Genomic DNA, 18650 nt, shown 5'->3' on the forward strand with positions numbered 1-18650 from the left:
TATCAGAAAGTTACTCAACGATTATCAATCAGTATAATTTTCAGAAAATATCAACTATACGTTTTATGTGAGAATGCAGAAAAAGAAAAAACTTGTCCCCTTGTCAAGAAATTTTATCCCTATCTATGTGCTTTGCATCAGGACTTTGTTTCCCTTAACGATGTTAACTGGGGGAACTGTGGCTCTAACACTGCAAATCTTTTTAAGCTGTTATAGTTGCAGTTATGGGAGACATGGGAGGGAGGGAAAAAGGATTTCTCAGCAGTTACACAGCCTTATGAAAGTCTATTTATTCCTTGCCATTTTGGGTTTTTCTTTTTCTTTTTAAAATACAGCTACCAAATGCAATATCTTTCCCTAGGAGCAAAGTTGAGATTTTGCTTTGAAACCTGAACAGAATGCAGAGCAAATCCTTTCTTCAGCTGAACAACTCATTGTGGCTTTCGTCCCAGAAATGCCAGAAAACCCTGTTCTGAAAATGCTCGCCTTGGGAAACACTGAACTCAATTTCAGTCAATGCCATTTCCTGCAGGGTATACTCGGAAGGGCTTTGGCTCTATCTGGAGACAAATAAAATGTAGACTCCTTAACAGAAGTACACTGTGTGCACTTCATAATCTACAGAGACAAAAAACTGGCCTCCTGATCAGAAGGGCAAGGGATAGCATATAAACTAGAGCAGGGTGCAGCCAACTTTTTTGGTAAGAGATCAGAAAGTAAATATTTGAGGTTTTGTGGGCTATATGTTCTCTGTCGAAACTACTCAACTTTGCGGTTGTAGCATAAGAGCAGCCATAGACAGTATATAAATGAATGGCATGGCTGTGTTCCAATAAAACTTTATTTACAAAAACATGTGGCAGGCTATTATTTGGACTATGTGCAGTAGTTTGCTAACTCCTGAGCTAGAGGGTGGAAGGCCTCCCTGTCTCATCTTATATTGCACTACAAAGTACAACTGATTCCCACAGCCAAGGACCGAGTGGTCCACTTCCCCTTAAAATGGCTGACAACACCACTAGGCCAGTGATTAACATAATTTATCTATTCCAGCAACCTTTCTACTGAGAACCTCAAACTCTGCATATTGATACTGAAATTTCAATTAATGCACTACATAATTATTAAAAGTAAAGATAATTGATGGGGCTTCCCTGGTGGCGCAGTGGTTAAGAATCCACCTGCCGATGCAGGGGACACAGGTTTGAGCCCTGGTCCGAGAAGATCCCACATGCCACGGAGCAACTCAGTCCGTGCGCCACAACTACTGAGCCTGTGCTCTTGACCCCACGAGCCACAACTACTGAGCCCACGTGCCTAGAGCCCGTGCTCCTCAACAAGAGAAGCCACCGCAATGAGAAGCCCGAGCACCGCAACGAAGAGTAGCCCCCGCTCGCCACAACTAGAGAAAGCCCGCACGCAGCAACGGAGACCCGACACAGACAAAAATAAATTAAAAAAAAAAGATAATTGATACATGCATAGAATTGCTCGTACATTTTTGCAAAAATCTTAGCTTTTAAAAACTTATTTAGTGCCTGTGTGTGTGTGCTGACACCCACAATTTTTCTCCCTTACCTCTCCATTCTCCAAGTTCATCCCTCAGTCTTATTCAGCACATGCTGAGTTTCAAGAATGTGCTGGGAGCACAGGGGTAGCAGAGCAACCAGGAAGCCACCACCTTCTGACCCTCAGCCTAACTCTACCTGGTCAGCTCTCAGTTTTTTCACCAGCCTCCATCTCCCTTAATGAATCCAGATTGGAATCTGAAAGAAGTGAAGGTTTCTAGTTTCTGGCAGGATATCGTGGAATTTCTGTTGACAAAACAGTAGGTCCCCTGAAGAGGATGTTTTCACCAGACACTAAAACAAATGGTCAATTCGGTAGCTTAACTGGGGAAAACATTACTCTAACCAGCTTCCTGGCATCTGTTATTCAAGACGACCAGTTTTTTTTTTTGACTTAATGTTCAATTTTCAGTTATCAAACATCATGTAGACATAACACTAAGCTAGACATTAGTCACCAGTCCAAAACATAGATGAAGCACGAAAATAATGAAATTATGGAGAATTCAGTAAAGAGAAGGGTAAGAGAGGAGGGAGAGGAGAAGGAGGAGAGAAGAGAGTTCCACAATATATGAAAGTGAAATGTATCCAACAAGTTTCTTCTCCCTTTAATCAAAGCCAGCTAACACTTTCCTGCTATATTCGACCTGGAGCATACTATCAGCAAAAAGCTCATGTAAGTAAACCTCACATTCACATAAATAGAAAGTGTTTGTGGAACATTCTTTCAATGGAAGTTTTCTTGTTTTCTAAACTATCCAACCTTAACTTACTTCACTTGAAATTGTTTCCTATGTTTTTCAAACAAATTATTAAACTGTTAAAAGGAACAGAATAAAAGGAAAACATTCCTATAATGATTGGCTTTTTTGTATCACTGGAGCCACACTAAGACTTTAATATTATAAAATACTTTGTTACCTTCCTCTTCTTTCTTCCCATGGTCCAGTTCTGACCTGCCACACCATGTTTTTCTGTTTTTCACATCTCTTTCATTGGTTTTAATAAGGAAGGGAGCCCAGAGAGCCAAACCAACGTCAGAAAAGTGGTTGTTTCTTTCCTTCTGGCCCATGGCAGGAGGGAAAATATTCCCATTTCAAAAATAGTATGTTCTCAAGCGATTGCCATCTTAATTTTTAAAAATAGTGGACAGTCTAGTTAGAGATGGCAAAATACACTATGGGCACTACTGCAATTAGCGTCCAATTAAACTAGGTGTACGTAAGATTTTCAACATTCTAGTAGAGTGGTTTGTTTTATTTTTAGCAAAAGACAACATCCTGTTTCTAAGTTATAATACTTAAGGTCCTATGGAAAACCTTGAGGATTTTATATACAAGAACTGGCTTTCAATAATTAAGTTCATTATTATGTTCATAAATCAACTCTAAGGGCATTAGCTATGGATTTAAAGCTATGGTGAAAAATATTTGGTGCAGAGCTTCATGTTCTCATATTAAGGAAGTTAACCCATTATCTCACTTTCAGCCTGTTCTAAAATTTGCTTTTGTTTTCATTCGAGACTCTTAGTAGCCAGGTGTGATGAAAGGAGATAAATCAGAGGGGCACACATCACATACTCAACGGCAGGAAAACAAACCATTTCTCTGTGGAGCTAATTTATCTGGTAATGTGTAGTGTACACAAGAACTAACCTGAGTCATTGCAAATAGATGACAAATTGCAGATATTTCTCTGAGGTTTGACACCTGCAAAGAAAACACAACACAGCGGGTTAAGCATGTAAACACCTGCACTTACACACTGCATTAAGAGAATTCACAAATTCAAGCATTAAGCGTGTACCCAAAATATTATATGTTGGATATAATTGGCTGGATGAATTCCACAAAGACTAAAGGAATGAGAATTTTCATTTCTTAGTAGTTCAGCTATGGAACTGGACTCTACTATTCTTTAGTATGTCAGTGTCTGATCCCCTACTCCCTAAAATTTCTTTGTCCCATTCCCAATTAATCCCTCTTCTGTCCAATATAAAAGGAACAGCATGAATACAATCGAGTATAGAGACTTTAAATGAAATAGCCCTTCCTTACTCATAGGTCTTCCTTCCTTTCCTAGGCAGGGGAGTCCATGAACACTCTAATGCTGGTCTTATCTCCTTATGCTAATGTATGTATGAAATAACATCAATGTCATGATGTCATTTCACATGGGCAAAAACTAGAAAATTCAAAAAATATTTGCTGAGCACCTACCTTATTCTATAGGCTTTGGGAGGTTCCAGATACAGACCCTGCCCTCAACAAGCTTACAATCTAGTGAGTGATATTGGCCAGTAAATAAAAAGTTATAGTGAGGGCAAAATGGAGTGATGGCCAGTACAACAGATGACGTAGGCATACAAAGGAGGCAGAGACGAATGGGAGGTGAAATAAGCCATGTTAGAAAAAATACTTCATACATATTAACCTGAGAAATACTTTCTCCTTTGGTGAAAGGAGAGGTACATCTCTTCTTTGATTTGATTTACTCCGCTGAGAATCTTCCCTTCATTAATTTCATCCTTTTGGCAAAGTATAAGAAATCTATAATAAATGTGAGGGGCAAATGCTGATAATGTATTAGCAGACTGCCAAGGGGAAATGGTTGTCATATTAAGAAATATTTTGATGTCCCTGTTAGGTCTGGTTTGGTCAGAATTAACGTATGCAATGCCTGATTGCTATTTTATTTCTACAGTACTTTATGAGTGCTTAATTCTTTCCTAAGAGAACTAGTTTGGACACAAACTAAAATTATAATTTGAGTTAGTGCATGCAATGTGGTTCCTGCCAGAATGATTTAATTGACATTTGGTGTGTAGGCATCACATTTCAGCTAAGAGTTTTGATTCTGTGAGCAAACTGAATTTAGGTGCCAAAAGTTACCTGACATGTAGATTTCTATATTGTTCCATAGCAATGTTACCCACACCAAAAGAGAACGATTTCATTTTAAATATACTTGCTTATGGATATAACTCACTGGAAACATACACTATGCAAATACTATAGATTACTATGGATAGTAATGCTTTAATGTTCTTGGTCAACCATTGGTCTATTGCTTACTAAGCTTTTCAGTCTATCATCTCTCATCTTTCTCGAAATTTTAGTAGCACCTTTGTTTCCAGCGATGCGTGTCTTTTGCTACTCATTCATACTGAGAATTTTCTTTCCTATTGCTAGGGTTGTTATCCATAATTTCCTCCAAGTACATGGCCACAGGTCAGCCTTTAAATCATGAGCGAGAAAACTCTGGCTGTAATGGGCCAACCCTACTGTAAATATTTTAGGCGTTGTGTGTCATATAGTCTCTGTTGCAGCTGCTCTACTATTCCTCGTGGCGGGAAAGTAGCCATAGACAATGTGTAAACAAATGGGCATGGCAGTGTTCCAATAAAACTTTATTTACAAGAACAGGTGGTGGGCCATATTTGGCCCACAGGCCATAGTTTGCCAACCCCTGCTTTAAATCATCTGGAAGCCTTTGTTAAGCAAATCATGTATCCTTAATCTTATAATAGGCACTTAATAGTACATCCCTTATTTGATTTAAAAAGAGTTTGAGGTTCACTCCTCTAAGAATCTTTCCTTCATAAACTGCATCTCACTGATAATCATTAGCACCAGCCCTTCTATCTCTCATGATTCTTAACCATGTCAGAAACACTTGTGAAATCATTGCCTTTATCTGCACACATGTTCATGCTGGTTATCTGTTTGCCTTGTCTCTCCTCATAGACTAGAAGATTCTAGAGGGTGGGCATTGTGTCTGATCATTATTATATAACCCAAAACACTTAGTACAATTTAAGGTACCCAGTGCATAAACATCTACTCATGAAGAACAGATTTTATTTTTAAAAGAGGAAAAAAGAGAAAGAAAACATAAACACCAGCCATTTGTTTAATTTTACTTTAGTTATAAAAAAAGAAAGTCTTGATATTGATAATAAGTCATACCTGATGCATTGAAGGTTTTTACTATAGTGATTTTAGTTTTTTCTGCAAAGAAGCAATTTAAATATTAGAGCAGAATTGTTATTTTTTAAAAACAATTTGCCATGAGTATCATTTTAGTGAACTGCTAAGAAAATCATACTGTTGACACATTTAAGACACTATTGGTCATCTCAGCAGCAGAATGAATGAGAATTACATACTCAGATCATATAGCATTGGCAGAGGGTGGGTCTGGATTCGGATTCCTATGTTTACCCAGTTAGATCACTCCTGTTACTCACCCCACTGCTTGCATAATTCTACTGCAGTTTCCATGCGCTGATGCTAGACAAATTAATGTGAACTTACACTTCAGATATGCAGAATTAAGTCACTATCAGGACCTTCAGGTGATAGGTTGTAAGGAGCAGGTGATTCAGAATAAAAATTAATGGAAACAGTAAACACAGGATCTACTATCAAAATACTGCTACTATACCCTAATATCAACAGTGTTCTGCTATCTTCTTTAGGAGTTAATAATTATAATAATATAATATTATTGATAGATAAAATTATTCTCAGAGGGCTTCCCTGGTGGCGCAGTGGTTGGGAGTCCGCCTGCCGATGCAGGGGACACGGGTTCGAGCCCTGGTCTGGGAAGATCCCACATGCCACGGAGCAACTGGGCCCGTGAGCCACAATTACTGAGCCTGCGCGTCTGGAGCCTGTGCTCCGCAACAAGAGAGGCCGCGATGGTGAGAGGCCCGCGCACCGCGATGAAGAGTGGTCCCCACTTGCCACAACTAGAGAAAGCCCTCGCACAGAAACGAAGACCCAACACAGTCATAAATAAATAAATAAATAAATAAATAAATAAAAGAACGTGAATTTCTTTAAAAAAAAAAAAAAAAATTATTCTCAGAGAGGTTGAGACTATCCAATTACAGTCATACAACAAGCTCACAGCAGAACCAGGACAGAATTGTTCAAAGTCAATGACTCACAGGCAAATATTAACACACTCTGAAGAAACGAACCTTAGAAATATCTTCCCGACACACTTTGGGAACAGAGCCCATGGCTTATTTCCCAGATAATAGAGAACCAGGCTCAGAAATCCCTACTGTAAGGATGGCCAATTAGAAGAGACTGTGTTCCGGGCACAGACTTACAAAGAAGGTCTGTCTCCTAGGGTGGGTAGCAAGTTCTGAAGAAAACACAAAGCTCAGATCTTGGAGAAACACTTAAGAATGATGACGTTATCCTGACAGTTTCAGAAATCTCATGTCTGTATGTGTTATTGACAAGCTTCTGTTTCAGTGTGTGAAAGACCCATGGGCAATGATTGGTGGTAATTATAAAAGCTGACAGTATTTTGCATTACTATTAAGAATCCTTTTAATATATTATTTTGTTTTGCCCTGATACTTTCCTTTCCGGAGCAAACAAAACACAACTGTGAAATGAACTTCTGATTCCAGTAAAAAAATGCTTTGGGCGAAAAATGTTCAACCTCACAAATATGAAAAGATGCAAAATAGAACCTAAGGAATTGAGAGGAAGATCTAACAGTATATGACATAGTCTCAGCTCTAGGCAAAGGTACGGTTACACAGACATTCTCATCCACTGCAGACAGGAATGCTGTTGTGTGCAACTTTTCTAGAAGGTAATCAGGCAGTTGGTATCAAGGGCCTTAAAATATTCATAATGCTGACCCAAATAAGTCCAGTCCTTGAGGAGCATTCTACAGAAATCAGGGAGAAATGCAAAGATGTTGGCACAAGGATGTTCACTGCAACAATTTCTATTTAAAAAGTAGAAATAGGGACTTCCCTAGCAGTCCAGTGGTTAAGACTCTGCGCTCCCACTGCAGGGGGCACGGGTTCCATCCCTGGTCAGGGAACTAAGACCCCGCATGCTGCGCAGTGCAGCCAAAAAAAAAAAAAAAAAAAAGTAGAAACAAATTTAATGTTAACATATGGTACACAACGGAATATTATCAAGTCATTAATAGTAAGGGATGCTGGAAAATACTTATAATTTAATATGAAGTCAAAAGGGCAAAATATAAAAATTTATGTAAACTATGACTATTTTGTTATATATTTACATAATGTGTATATATATATATATGATACTGAATGGAAATATACCAGATTATTAACAGTAATAGTCTTAGGAAAGTAACATTAAAGATGATTGCTATTTTCTTCTTTGTATTTTTCTATATTCCCCATTTTTTATGAGCTAAGATGTATTACTACTGTAATCAAAAAAATTGTAAATGTTATTTTAAATGGAGTGCTATAGCCATAAGAGTTTGGAAGTTCAGGAGTGTGGTGACACCAGAATTATAGTTCAATGTCAAAGTAAAACGAGTAATAAATCAACAGTTGGAGTCATAGGAAATGGGCAAGGAGATAACTTTTACTAACCCAGAAGACCACACAAGTGAGAAAATCAAGAAGCCACAGAAGACAAGTTATTATATTTAGAAATAACTTGACATTACCTGTTTTGTTCAAAGTAGATAATACGCTCGAAGTAGCATCTGAAATAAAATAATAAAAATTAGCACAACTATTGGCATGGTTAACAAATACATGCATCTTCCTAGGTTCCTTAAACATTTCACTTTTCCCCAAATCCTGGAGAAGTTAGAGACTTCTGCAAAAGCCAAGCGGTCCACCCCCTCACAACACTAGCCATTCCCCAACCCGCGCAGACCATTCCTGAGCAAGTATTCATTCATTTAAAAATGTGTTTCCTGAACATGTTTTATGTGTCTAAAACACAGCAGCACTCCTATAATCATTAGATTTAAATAAACCCATTTATGTTGTTTAATATTTTGTCCCATTTTTTTCTCTATTATAATGAAAGTCTCTAAGGGATATGACATTTCCGTAGTTAGTAGTAACTTTAATATTATACATAGCCCTGTAGATGCTTAATGCATTTGTACCTAAAGGTATACTCTTATAAAGCAATCTTTAAAAAATTCTAGTTTAAATTTGGAGTTCTTGAACATGATATTCAACGAACTTTTAAGGAAATCTCATTTTGATCGTTTCACTTAAAATCCAATTTAAAATCTACCCTACTGGTATTTCTGTAAATGAAAATCCTTCTAGAATTTATTATTCTGGATGAAACTTTAAGGGGGAAAAAAAGGCATGTACTACATTATCACACTTTAAAAAAAAAAAAAAAACCCACATAAATGGGATCCAAAAACTACTGCCAAGGCGATTTTAAAGATGTTTTTTCACTGTAAAAAGTAATTGCACATAAAAATGATAACGTCTTCCCTTCCCACTGGACCAAATGTGAATTTAAACCAGTTTTGATCGGCGTGAGTTGCATCTATGATTGTTTAGCTCCTTAACCACCAACCACATGCTGAGATTTCATCTTAACTAAGGGACTGTGAAAAGTGTTGGGTTTTGACTGCAATAAGATGGAAGGCTGTCTACCCACAGAGAAAGGGAACAGAATGTGCTGCCCTGCCCACCTCCCTCGATTATAGCCCAATTCTTTGCCCTTTTCCCTAGCATGAAGCCAGATTTTCTTTTTCATTTCATATTATTTAAAGATTGATAAAATCATCTGTAAAAAAAGGCTGTCTCTGAACACTTTGTGCCTCTAAATCCAGGCTGAATCACATTAAAGTCACTGGATGTGCTTTTCCCATTTAAACAATCTGTCCTGTAAAGTGTGTTGGCATAGTGTTGGAGAGCAAGTAGAGCTCTCAAAATGTGATCGATATTTCTTTCCTTTCACAGCACAGTTAGAATGGTGGACGGCTGTCCTCCTTCCACAATAAGAATTTTATCATTTAACCAGAAAGTTTAGTTTGCTCTCCAGGGTCGATGGTCTGGGGGATTTTTTGTGTTTGTTTGTGTTTGTTATTTGAATAAGGAAACCTTCAACACCATTCATTATACTTATATTCATATTAAGGGTTATCAATTTTCACTTGCTTCAGAAAAATTCTTACCATTTAGGCTTGTAGTTTCAACCTCTTTTGTCCCAAGGAAAAACGACAAGACAAAGGTATAATTAAATCAAAAACTTAACAAATTGGGGTAAATCTAGGTTTAAATTTTTTCAAAATCTTGCCTGGAGTACCATTGGAGTAGGGGACAAAACCAACAAGAGATGATTCAGCTGCAGGAGAAAAAAAAAATTCCAATTAATACTTTGAAACAATTATTTATTGAATTTTAAGGAGTAAAACTTTTGAGATATAATTATGAAAAGTAGAAAATGTGCTATCAGACCAATATGTAGTTAAATCTGCAAGTCCCATAATCACTCAGTGAGTATACATTTAATCAGAAAATCATAAAGAAAGAACCCAAGAGATGAAATGAGTACAACTGTTTCATTTTACAGGTAAAGAATATGAGACTCATGACCATGAAGCTTGCTCTGACCTATGGAATATTATGGAAATAACTTTAGGAACCACAACAAAATAGAGACATATTACTTTCAAAATTTTTCAGCCAGAGAGTTCTAGAAAACATTTTATAGTTTAAAATTTGTCACACTACAATTATGAAACATATTGGCACATAGGTTCTACTCCATTTATAATGACACCTGGTAACTTTTCTCATAATGAATTTAAGATTTAAAAAAATGACACTGCTATCACTCAGTACTGTACTACCTAACACAACTTCCTGGTAAGTTATTTTAAAATATGGCTGCTGGGACTTCCCTGGTGGTGCAGTGGTTAAGAATCCGCCTACCAATGCAGGGGACACGGGTTCGAGCCCTGGTCCGGGAAGATCCCACATGCTGTGGAGCAACTAAGCCCGTGCGCCACAACTACTGAGCCTGCGCTCTAGAGCTCGTGCGCCACAACTTCTGAGCCCACATGCCACAACTACTGAAGCCCACATGCCTAGAGCCCGCGCTCTGCAACAAGAGAAGCCACTGCAATGAGAAGCCCGTGTATCGCAATGAAGAGTAGCCCCTGCTCGCCGCAACTAGAGAAAGCCCACGCACAGCAACGAAGACCCAACATAGCTAAAAAAATTTTTTAATAAAAAAAAAAATAATAAAATAAAATATGGCTGCTATTAAGACAATCAGGTTGTAAATTTCCCGTGGAATAACTCTATTTATGCTAAGAGGTCAGTCTACTGCACACACTTTGCATGTTTAAATATTAAAAAGATCCAATGGCTTGACCTCTCCATATACACAGGACATGTAAACATTTTACAACTAAACTGAGCTTTGCAATAGGGAGCCTGATATTCAGCTGGTAAGGACAACATTTGGGTGTGTCGAGGTGCTTGGCTGGCCTGTCTGTTTTAGACCAATCATGCGTTGGCTGAAACACACACACCCTGTCTGTCCTACATTATTTCTTCCAAATTTTGTCATTTACTACATTTTTTTAAATTACCAAGTATACTTCTTGAGAAGTAAGACAGTTCCTGAGCAATGAGATTCAAAGCCTGGGTATGGAATCCTTTGCTCTTGGGGCAGAACAATATAATTGGCCAAAGGTGGTTTTTAATCAATGACTATTCATTTTTCTGACTGGAGAGGAATGGTGACACCATCCAAAGAGGCCTGCGGGCACAGCCGCCTGTCCATCCCTGGATGTGTGCTGGCTTTCCCCTGGGGCCCCGGGGCTGTGCCTGGCATCATTGTGTGCCTCCAAACCCTCGACCTCATTCCATGCAAACAGAGCTTTGCAAAGATATCACCATGATTAAGTCTGAGAAGGCTACTGCAGCAGAAGAAAAATACAGTGGTTCATTTTATCCTAGAAGTTTAACAACAAGGGGGCAAGCTGGCTTAGCAAAAAGAGCTTGGGCTTTGGAGATTTGCAGTCCTGGATTTGAATCTCTGCCCCATTACTTAATAACTTAATAATAATGATCAGAGACTTCCCTGGTGGCACAGTGGTTAAGAATCCGCCTGCCAATGCAGGGGACATGGGTTCGAGCCCTGGCCTGGGAAGATCCCACATGCCGCGGAGCAACTAAGCCCGTGCACCACAACTACTGAGCCTGCGCTCTAGAGCCCGCAAGCCACAACTACTGAGCCCGCATGCCACAACTACTGAAGCCCACACACCTACAGCCCGTGCTCCACAACGAGAGAAGCCACCGCAATGAGAAGCCCGTGCATTGCAATGAAGAGTAGCCCCCGCTCACCGCAACTAGAGACAGTCCGTGCACGCAGCAATGAAGACCGAACGCAGCCAAAAATAAATAAATAAATAATTTTTAAAATAAATAAATTTGTAAAACTAATAATAATAATGATCGTTATTACTTACTGAGGGTTTACTCTGTGCCAGGCACATGTGTTATCTCATTTCATCTTCACAACTTCCCCATGAAGCGAGTACTGTTATTCTCTTCAATTTACAGATGAAGAAACTGAGGCACAGAAAGGTGAAGGAACTTGTCCAAAGCCACACAGATAGCAATGGAGGGGGGGGGGCGGTGGCCAAATTCAAACCCAAGTAGTGTGGCTCCAGAGAATGTATGAACATGAGCAAGTTTCATCCTCTCTGACCCTCAGTTTCCTCATCTATAACATGAATATAACGATCCCTATACTGCAAGATTGGAAGCAGAATGAGATGTCGGAAGATTCCCAGACATGTAGAATGTGCATGAGCAGTAATAGCGATTAATACTAATTTTAGTTAAATGAATTAATAACAGTAGAAGCTCATTTTCACACAACTAAGGAAAATGTGAGTTGACTCACTCCTTACCGTAAAAGATTGTTCTGTACTATATGGTATATATATTACAGAATGAAACACAGAAGTAGGAGTTAGAGAAGACACGTGCTGCCTCTGTGATGTCGGGCAAGAAGCCGTGTGAACTTAGATAAGTTATTCAGCCTCTCCAGGCTTCACCGTGTTATTAACTAAGGGATGGGGTGGGACCATTTTATCCCTGAGGTCCCGTTGTAGCCAGCAGTCTGGAATGCAGGTTCTGCTCCTGGTTCCTGCCAAGACGGGTCCTAGTTATAAATTTGTCTTTATTGATTTGCCTTCCCATTCTCATGAGTGCTAAGCCTTTAGAAGCCTTTTGAAAAATATTCATTCAGTGGGGTGCTGAGGAAGTATATTTAAGAGAATATCTCAACCCTCAAATATAGGAACATTTGGCATGTTTATGTCCTTGATACTCTTCAGGAGACATGAACTAGAATACTAAAAATAACACTGAAGAACTGAAGCAGTTACCATGATGAAAACCCACAACTTAGTCCCTAGCTTTGTTTAGCAATGTGGGGGGATTGATAGACTATCCTGTTGTCTGTGTCTGCTATTGATTTTTCGGATGTAGGTTTAATGCAGAATTTAATTAAGCTTCATAGAAGAAAACAATTTTGCTGTATCTGACATTGCATGGAGAACTTTTAGAATATTTTGCTGAAATTCCCCCAAAGTCATGAAATAACAATCTTACCAGAAGGTGATAACAAACTGGAATTATCAGCATGCTCTGTTGAGGAAAAAGGTGATTTAAAATTAGTTTAGTTTGTAGATTAAACAACAGAGACCTACTGTACAATACAGGGAATTATTACAATATCTTGTAATAACCTATAATGGAAAAGAATCTGAAAAAGAATATATATATATATATATATATATCTGAATCACTGTGCTGTACACCTGAAACTAACACATTATTGTAAATCAACTATACTTCAATAAAAAAATGTAAAAGTAAATAAAATTAGTTTAGTTTGTACATGAATTTGTAGGAGATTAACATCTTTAACGGCAGTGAATGTAAAATGAGTTGCAAATAGCTACCAAAAGAAGGCAGTATGTTAACTTACTATTATTTACAACAGCCTAATCAGTTCTTTCAATTCTCCACAAAGACATATCTCTGGTGAAGCAATTCTTCCAATTTAACTGTTGATGGTGCTCTATATATTTTGTTATATAATGGTTTAGTACATTTTAAAATAAAAATGATGACTAAGAACTTCGGTTGTTGGCAAATGTTCATTAGAATGTGTAAATGTATACATCTGCATAAATTAAACTTCCCGTAACTGTACTTCTTTTTATACCTATTAGTGCAGACTTTAACCTTTAATTAAGCCAATCAGACACCTCTGGGTATATAAACTACAAGGACTGCTGTGTTATTTATTTTGGGAGGATGCTAGATTCCTTAAAAGAAAAGTAATTCTATTTTTTTCTCTATGAAAAATAATACACTTATTGGAGAAACTTCAGAAATTACAGATAAACAAAAAGAAGAAAATTAAAACCACCTACAATTTCACCACCCAGACATGAATGACATTAACATTTTGACATATATTCTTTTCTCTTTCTATGTGTTAATGTATATCTACATATGAATATAAATATATGAATGTGAGCAGAAGCAAGAAAAACTACAATCCTGCAGCCTGTGGACCAAAAACCAGTTACAGAAAGATAGACAAGATGAAAAGGCAGAGGGCTATGTACCAGATGAAGGAACAAGAAAAAACCCCAGAAAAACAACTAAATGAAGTGGAGATAGGAAACCTTCCAGAAAAAGAATTCAGAATAATGATAGTGAAGATGATCCAGGACCTCGGAATAAGAATGCAGGCAAAGATTGAGAAGATGCAAGAAGTGATTAACAAAGACCTAGAAGAATTACAGAACAAACAAACAGAGATGACCAATACAATAACTGAAATGAAAACTACACTACAAGGAATCAATAGCAGAATAACTGAGGCAGAAGAACAGATAAGTGACCTGGAAGACAGAATGGTGGAATTCACTGCTGCGGAACAGACTAAAGAAAAAAGAATGAAAAGAAATGAAGACAGCCTAAGAGACCTCTGGGACAACATTAAATGCAACAACATTCACATTATAGGGGTCCCAGAAGGAGAAGAGAGAGAGAAAGGACCAGAGAAAATATTTGAAGAGATTATAGTCGAAAACTTCCCTAACATGGGAAAGGAAATAGCCACCCAAGTCCAGGAAGCGCAGCAAGTCCCATACAGGATAAACCCAAGGAGAAACACGCCAAGACACATAGTAATCAAATCAGCAAAAATTAAAGAGAAAGAAAAATGATTGAAAGCAGCAAGGGAAAAATGACAAATAACATACAAGGGAACTCCCATAAGGTTAACAGCTGATTTCTCAGCAGAAACTCTACAAGCCAGAAGGGAGTGGCATGATATACTTAAAGTGATGAAAGGGAAGAACCTACAACCAAGATTACTCTACCCGGCAAGGATCTCATTTAGATTTGATGGAGAAATCAAAAGCTTTACAGACAAGCAAAAGCTAAGAGAATTCAGCACCACCAAACCAGCTTTACAACAAATGCTAAAGGAACTTCTCTAAGCAGGAAACACAAGAGAAGAAAAAGACCCACAAAAACAAACCCAAAACAATTAAAAAAATGGTCATAGGAACATACATATCGATAATTACCTTAAACGTGAATGGATTAAATGCCCCAACCAAAAGACATAGACTGGCTGAATGGATACAAAAACAAGACCCATATATATACTGTCTACAAGAGACCCACTTTAGACCTAGGGACACATACAGACTGAAAGTGAGGGGATGGAAAAAGATATTCCATGCAAATGGAAATCAAAAGAAAGCTGGAGTAGCTATATTCATATCAGATAAAATAGACTTTAAAATAAAGAATGTTACAAGAGACAAGGAAGGACACTACATAATGATCAAGGGATCAATCCAAGAAGAAGATATAACAATTATAAATATATATGCACCCAACATAGGAGCACCTCCTTACATAAGGCAACTGCTAACAGCTATAAAAGAGGAAATTGACAGTAACACAATCATAGTGGGGGACTTTAACACCTCACTTACACCAATGGACAGATCATCCAAAATGAAAATAAATAAGGAAACACAAGCTTTAAATGACACAATAGACCAGATAGATTTAATTGATATTTATATGACATTCCATCCAAAAACAGCAGATTACACGTTCTTCTCAAGTGCGCACGGAACATTCTCCAGGATAGATCACATCTTGGGTCACAAATCAAGCCTCAGTAAATTTAAGAAAATTGAAATCATATCAAGCATCTTTTCTGACCACAACACTATGAGATTAGAAATGAATTACAGGGAAAAAAACGTAAAAAAGACAAACACATGGAGGCTAAACCATACGTTACTAAGTAACCAAGAGATCACTGAAGAAATCAAAGAGGAAATAAAAAAATACCTAGAGACAAATGACAATGAAAACACGACGACCCAAAACCTATGGGATGCAGCAAAAGCAGTTCTAAGAGGGAAGTTTATAGCTATACAAGCCTACCTAAAGAAACAAGAAAAATCTCAAGTAAACAATCTAACCTTACACCTAACGAAACTAGAGAAAGAAGAACAAACAAAACCCAAAGTTAGCAGAAGGAAAGAAATCATAAAGATCAGAGCAGAAATAAATGAAATAGAAACAAAGAAAACAATAGCAAAGATCAATAAAACTAAAAGTTGGTTCTTTGAGAAGATAAACAACATTGATAAGCCATTAGCCAGACTCATCAAGAAAAAGAGGGAGAGGACTCAAATCAATAAAATCAGAAATGAAAAAGGAGAAGTTACAACAGACACTGCAGAAATACAAAGCATCCTAAGAGACTACTACAAGCAACTTTATTCCAATAAAATGGACAACCTGGAAGAAATGGACAAATTTTTAGAAAGGTATAACCTTCCAAGACTGAACCAGGAAGAAACAGAAAATATGAACAGACCAATCACAAGTAATGAAATTGAAAATGTGATTAAAAATCTTCCAACAAACAAAAGTCCAGGACCAGATGGCTTCACAGGTGAATTCTATCAAACATTTAGAGAAGAGCTAACACCTATCCTTCTCAAACTCTTCCAAAAAATTGCAGAGGAAGGAACACTCCCAAACTCATTCTATGAGGCCACCATCACCCTGATACCAAAACCAGACAAAGACACTACAAAAAAAGAAAATTACAGACCAATATCACTGATGAATATAGATGCAAAAATCCTCAACAAAATACTAGCAAACAGAATCCAACAACACATTAAAAGGATCATACACCACGATCAAGTGGGATTTATCCCAGGGATGCAAGGATTCTTCAATATACGCAAATCAATCAATGTGATACACCATATTAACAAATTGAAGAATAAAAACCATATGATCATCTCAATAGATGCAGAAAAAGCTTTGACAAAATTCAACACCCATTTATGATAAAAACTCTCCAGAAAGTGGGCATAGAGGGAACCTACCTCAACATAATAAAGGCCATATATGACAAACCCACAGCAAACATCATTCTCAATGGTGAAAAACTGAAAGCATTTCCTCTAAGATCAGGAACGAGACAAGGATGTCCACTCTCACCACTATTATTCAACATAGTTCTGGAAGTCCTAGCCACGGCAATCAGAGAAGAAAAAGAAATAAAAGGAATACAAATTGGAAAAGAAGAAGTAAAACTGTCACTGTTTGCGGATGACATGATACTATACATAGAGAATCCTAAAACTGCCACCAGAAAACTGCTAGAGCTAATTAATGAATATGGTAAAGTTGCAGGATACAAAATTAATGCACAGAAATCTCTTGCATTCCTATACACTAATGATGAAAAATCTGAAAGAGAAATTATGGAAACACTCCCATTTACCATTGCAACAAAAAGAATAAAATACCTAGGAATAAACCTACCTAGGGAGACAAAAGACCTGTATGCAGAAAACTATAAGACACTGATGAAAGAAATTAAAGATGATAACAACAGATGGAGAGATATACCATGTTCTTGGATTGGAAGAATCAACATTGTGAAAATGAGTATACTACCCAAAGCAATCTACAGATTCAATGCAATCCCTATCAAATTACCAATGGCATTTTTTACGGAGCTAGAACAAATCATCTTAAAATTTGTATGGAGACACAAAAGACCCCGAATAGCCAAAGCAGTCTTGAGGCAAAAAAACGGAGCTGGAGGAATCAGACTCCCTGACTTCAGACTATACTACAAAGCTACAGTAATCAAGACAATATGGTACTGGCACAAAAACAGAAACATAGATCAATGGAACAAGATAGAAAGCCCAGAGATTAACCCACACACCTATGGTCAACTAATCTATGACAAAGGAGGCAAAGATATACAATGGAGAAAAGACAGTCTCTTCAATAAGTGGTGCTGGGAAAACTGGACAGCTACATGTAAAAGAATGAAATTAGAATACTCCCTAACACCATACACAAAAATAAACTCAAAATGGATTAGAGACCTAAATATAAGACTGGACACTATAAAACTCTTAGAGGAAAACATAGGAAGAACACTCTTTGACATGAATCACGGCAAGATCTTTTTTTGATCCACCTCCTAGAGTAATGGAAATAAAAACAAAAATAAACAAATGGGACCTAATGAAACTTCAAAGCTTTTGCACAGCAAAGGAAACCATAAACAAGACGAAAAGACAACCCTCAGAATGGGAAAAAATATTTGCAAACGAATCAATGGACAAAGGATTAATCTCCAAAATATATAAACAGCTCATTCAGCTCAATATTAAAGAAACAAACACCCCAATCCAAAAATGGGCAGAAGACCTAAATAGACATTTCTCCAAAGAAGACATACAGACGGCCACGAAACACATGAAAAGATGCTCAACATCACTAATTATTAGAGAAATGCAAATCAAAACTACAATGAGGTATCACCTCACTCCTGTTAGAATGGGCATCATCAGAAAATCTACAAACAACAAATGCTGGAGAGGGTGTGGAGAAAAGGGAACCCTCTTGCACTGTTGGTGGGAATGTAAATTGATACAGCCACTATGGAGAACAATATGGAGGTTCCTTAAAAAACTAAAAATAGAATTACCATATGACCCAGCAATCCCACTCCTGGGCATATACCCAGAGAAAACCGTAATTCAAAAAGACACATGCACCCGAATGTTCATTGCAGCACTATTTACAATAGCCAGGTCATGGAAGCAACCTAAATGCCCATCAACAGACGAATGGATAAAGAAGACGTGGTACATATATACAATGGAATATTACTCAGCCATAAA

At 37.5% G+C, this 18650-nt stretch overlaps 1 protein-coding gene across 13 annotated transcripts in view; it reads right to left on the reverse strand.

The window, feature by feature from the left end:
• The window catches only part of ADGRG2 (adhesion G protein-coupled receptor G2), a 142415-nt gene that overhangs the window by 36630 nt on the left and 87135 nt on the right, over positions 1-18650 (reverse strand). For 4 of the 13 annotated variants that reach the window (XM_036840805.1, XM_036840808.1, XM_036840807.1 and 1 more), the window contains 6 exons: positions 12985-13020; positions 9644-9691; positions 9522-9545; positions 8034-8072; positions 5537-5578; positions 3224-3277 (listed from right to left, as the gene is read on the reverse strand). In XM_036840805.1, the coding sequence (XP_036696700.1) occupies positions 3224-3277; positions 5537-5578; positions 8034-8072; positions 9522-9545; positions 9644-9691; positions 12985-13020 (243 nt within the window). Of the gene's footprint in view, positions 1-3223; positions 3278-5536; positions 5579-8033; positions 8073-9521; positions 9546-9643; positions 9692-11831; positions 11935-12984; positions 13021-18650 lie in introns of all 13 variants that reach the window. The other 9 variants (XM_036840810.1, XM_036840811.1, XM_036840813.1 and 6 more) reach the window with 6 other exon arrangements.

The sequence above is a fragment of the Balaenoptera musculus genome, chromosome X, assembly GCF_009873245.2.
Source record: "Balaenoptera musculus isolate JJ_BM4_2016_0621 chromosome X, mBalMus1.pri.v3, whole genome shotgun sequence".
NCBI lineage: Eukaryota > Metazoa > Chordata > Mammalia > Artiodactyla > Balaenopteridae > Balaenoptera > Balaenoptera musculus.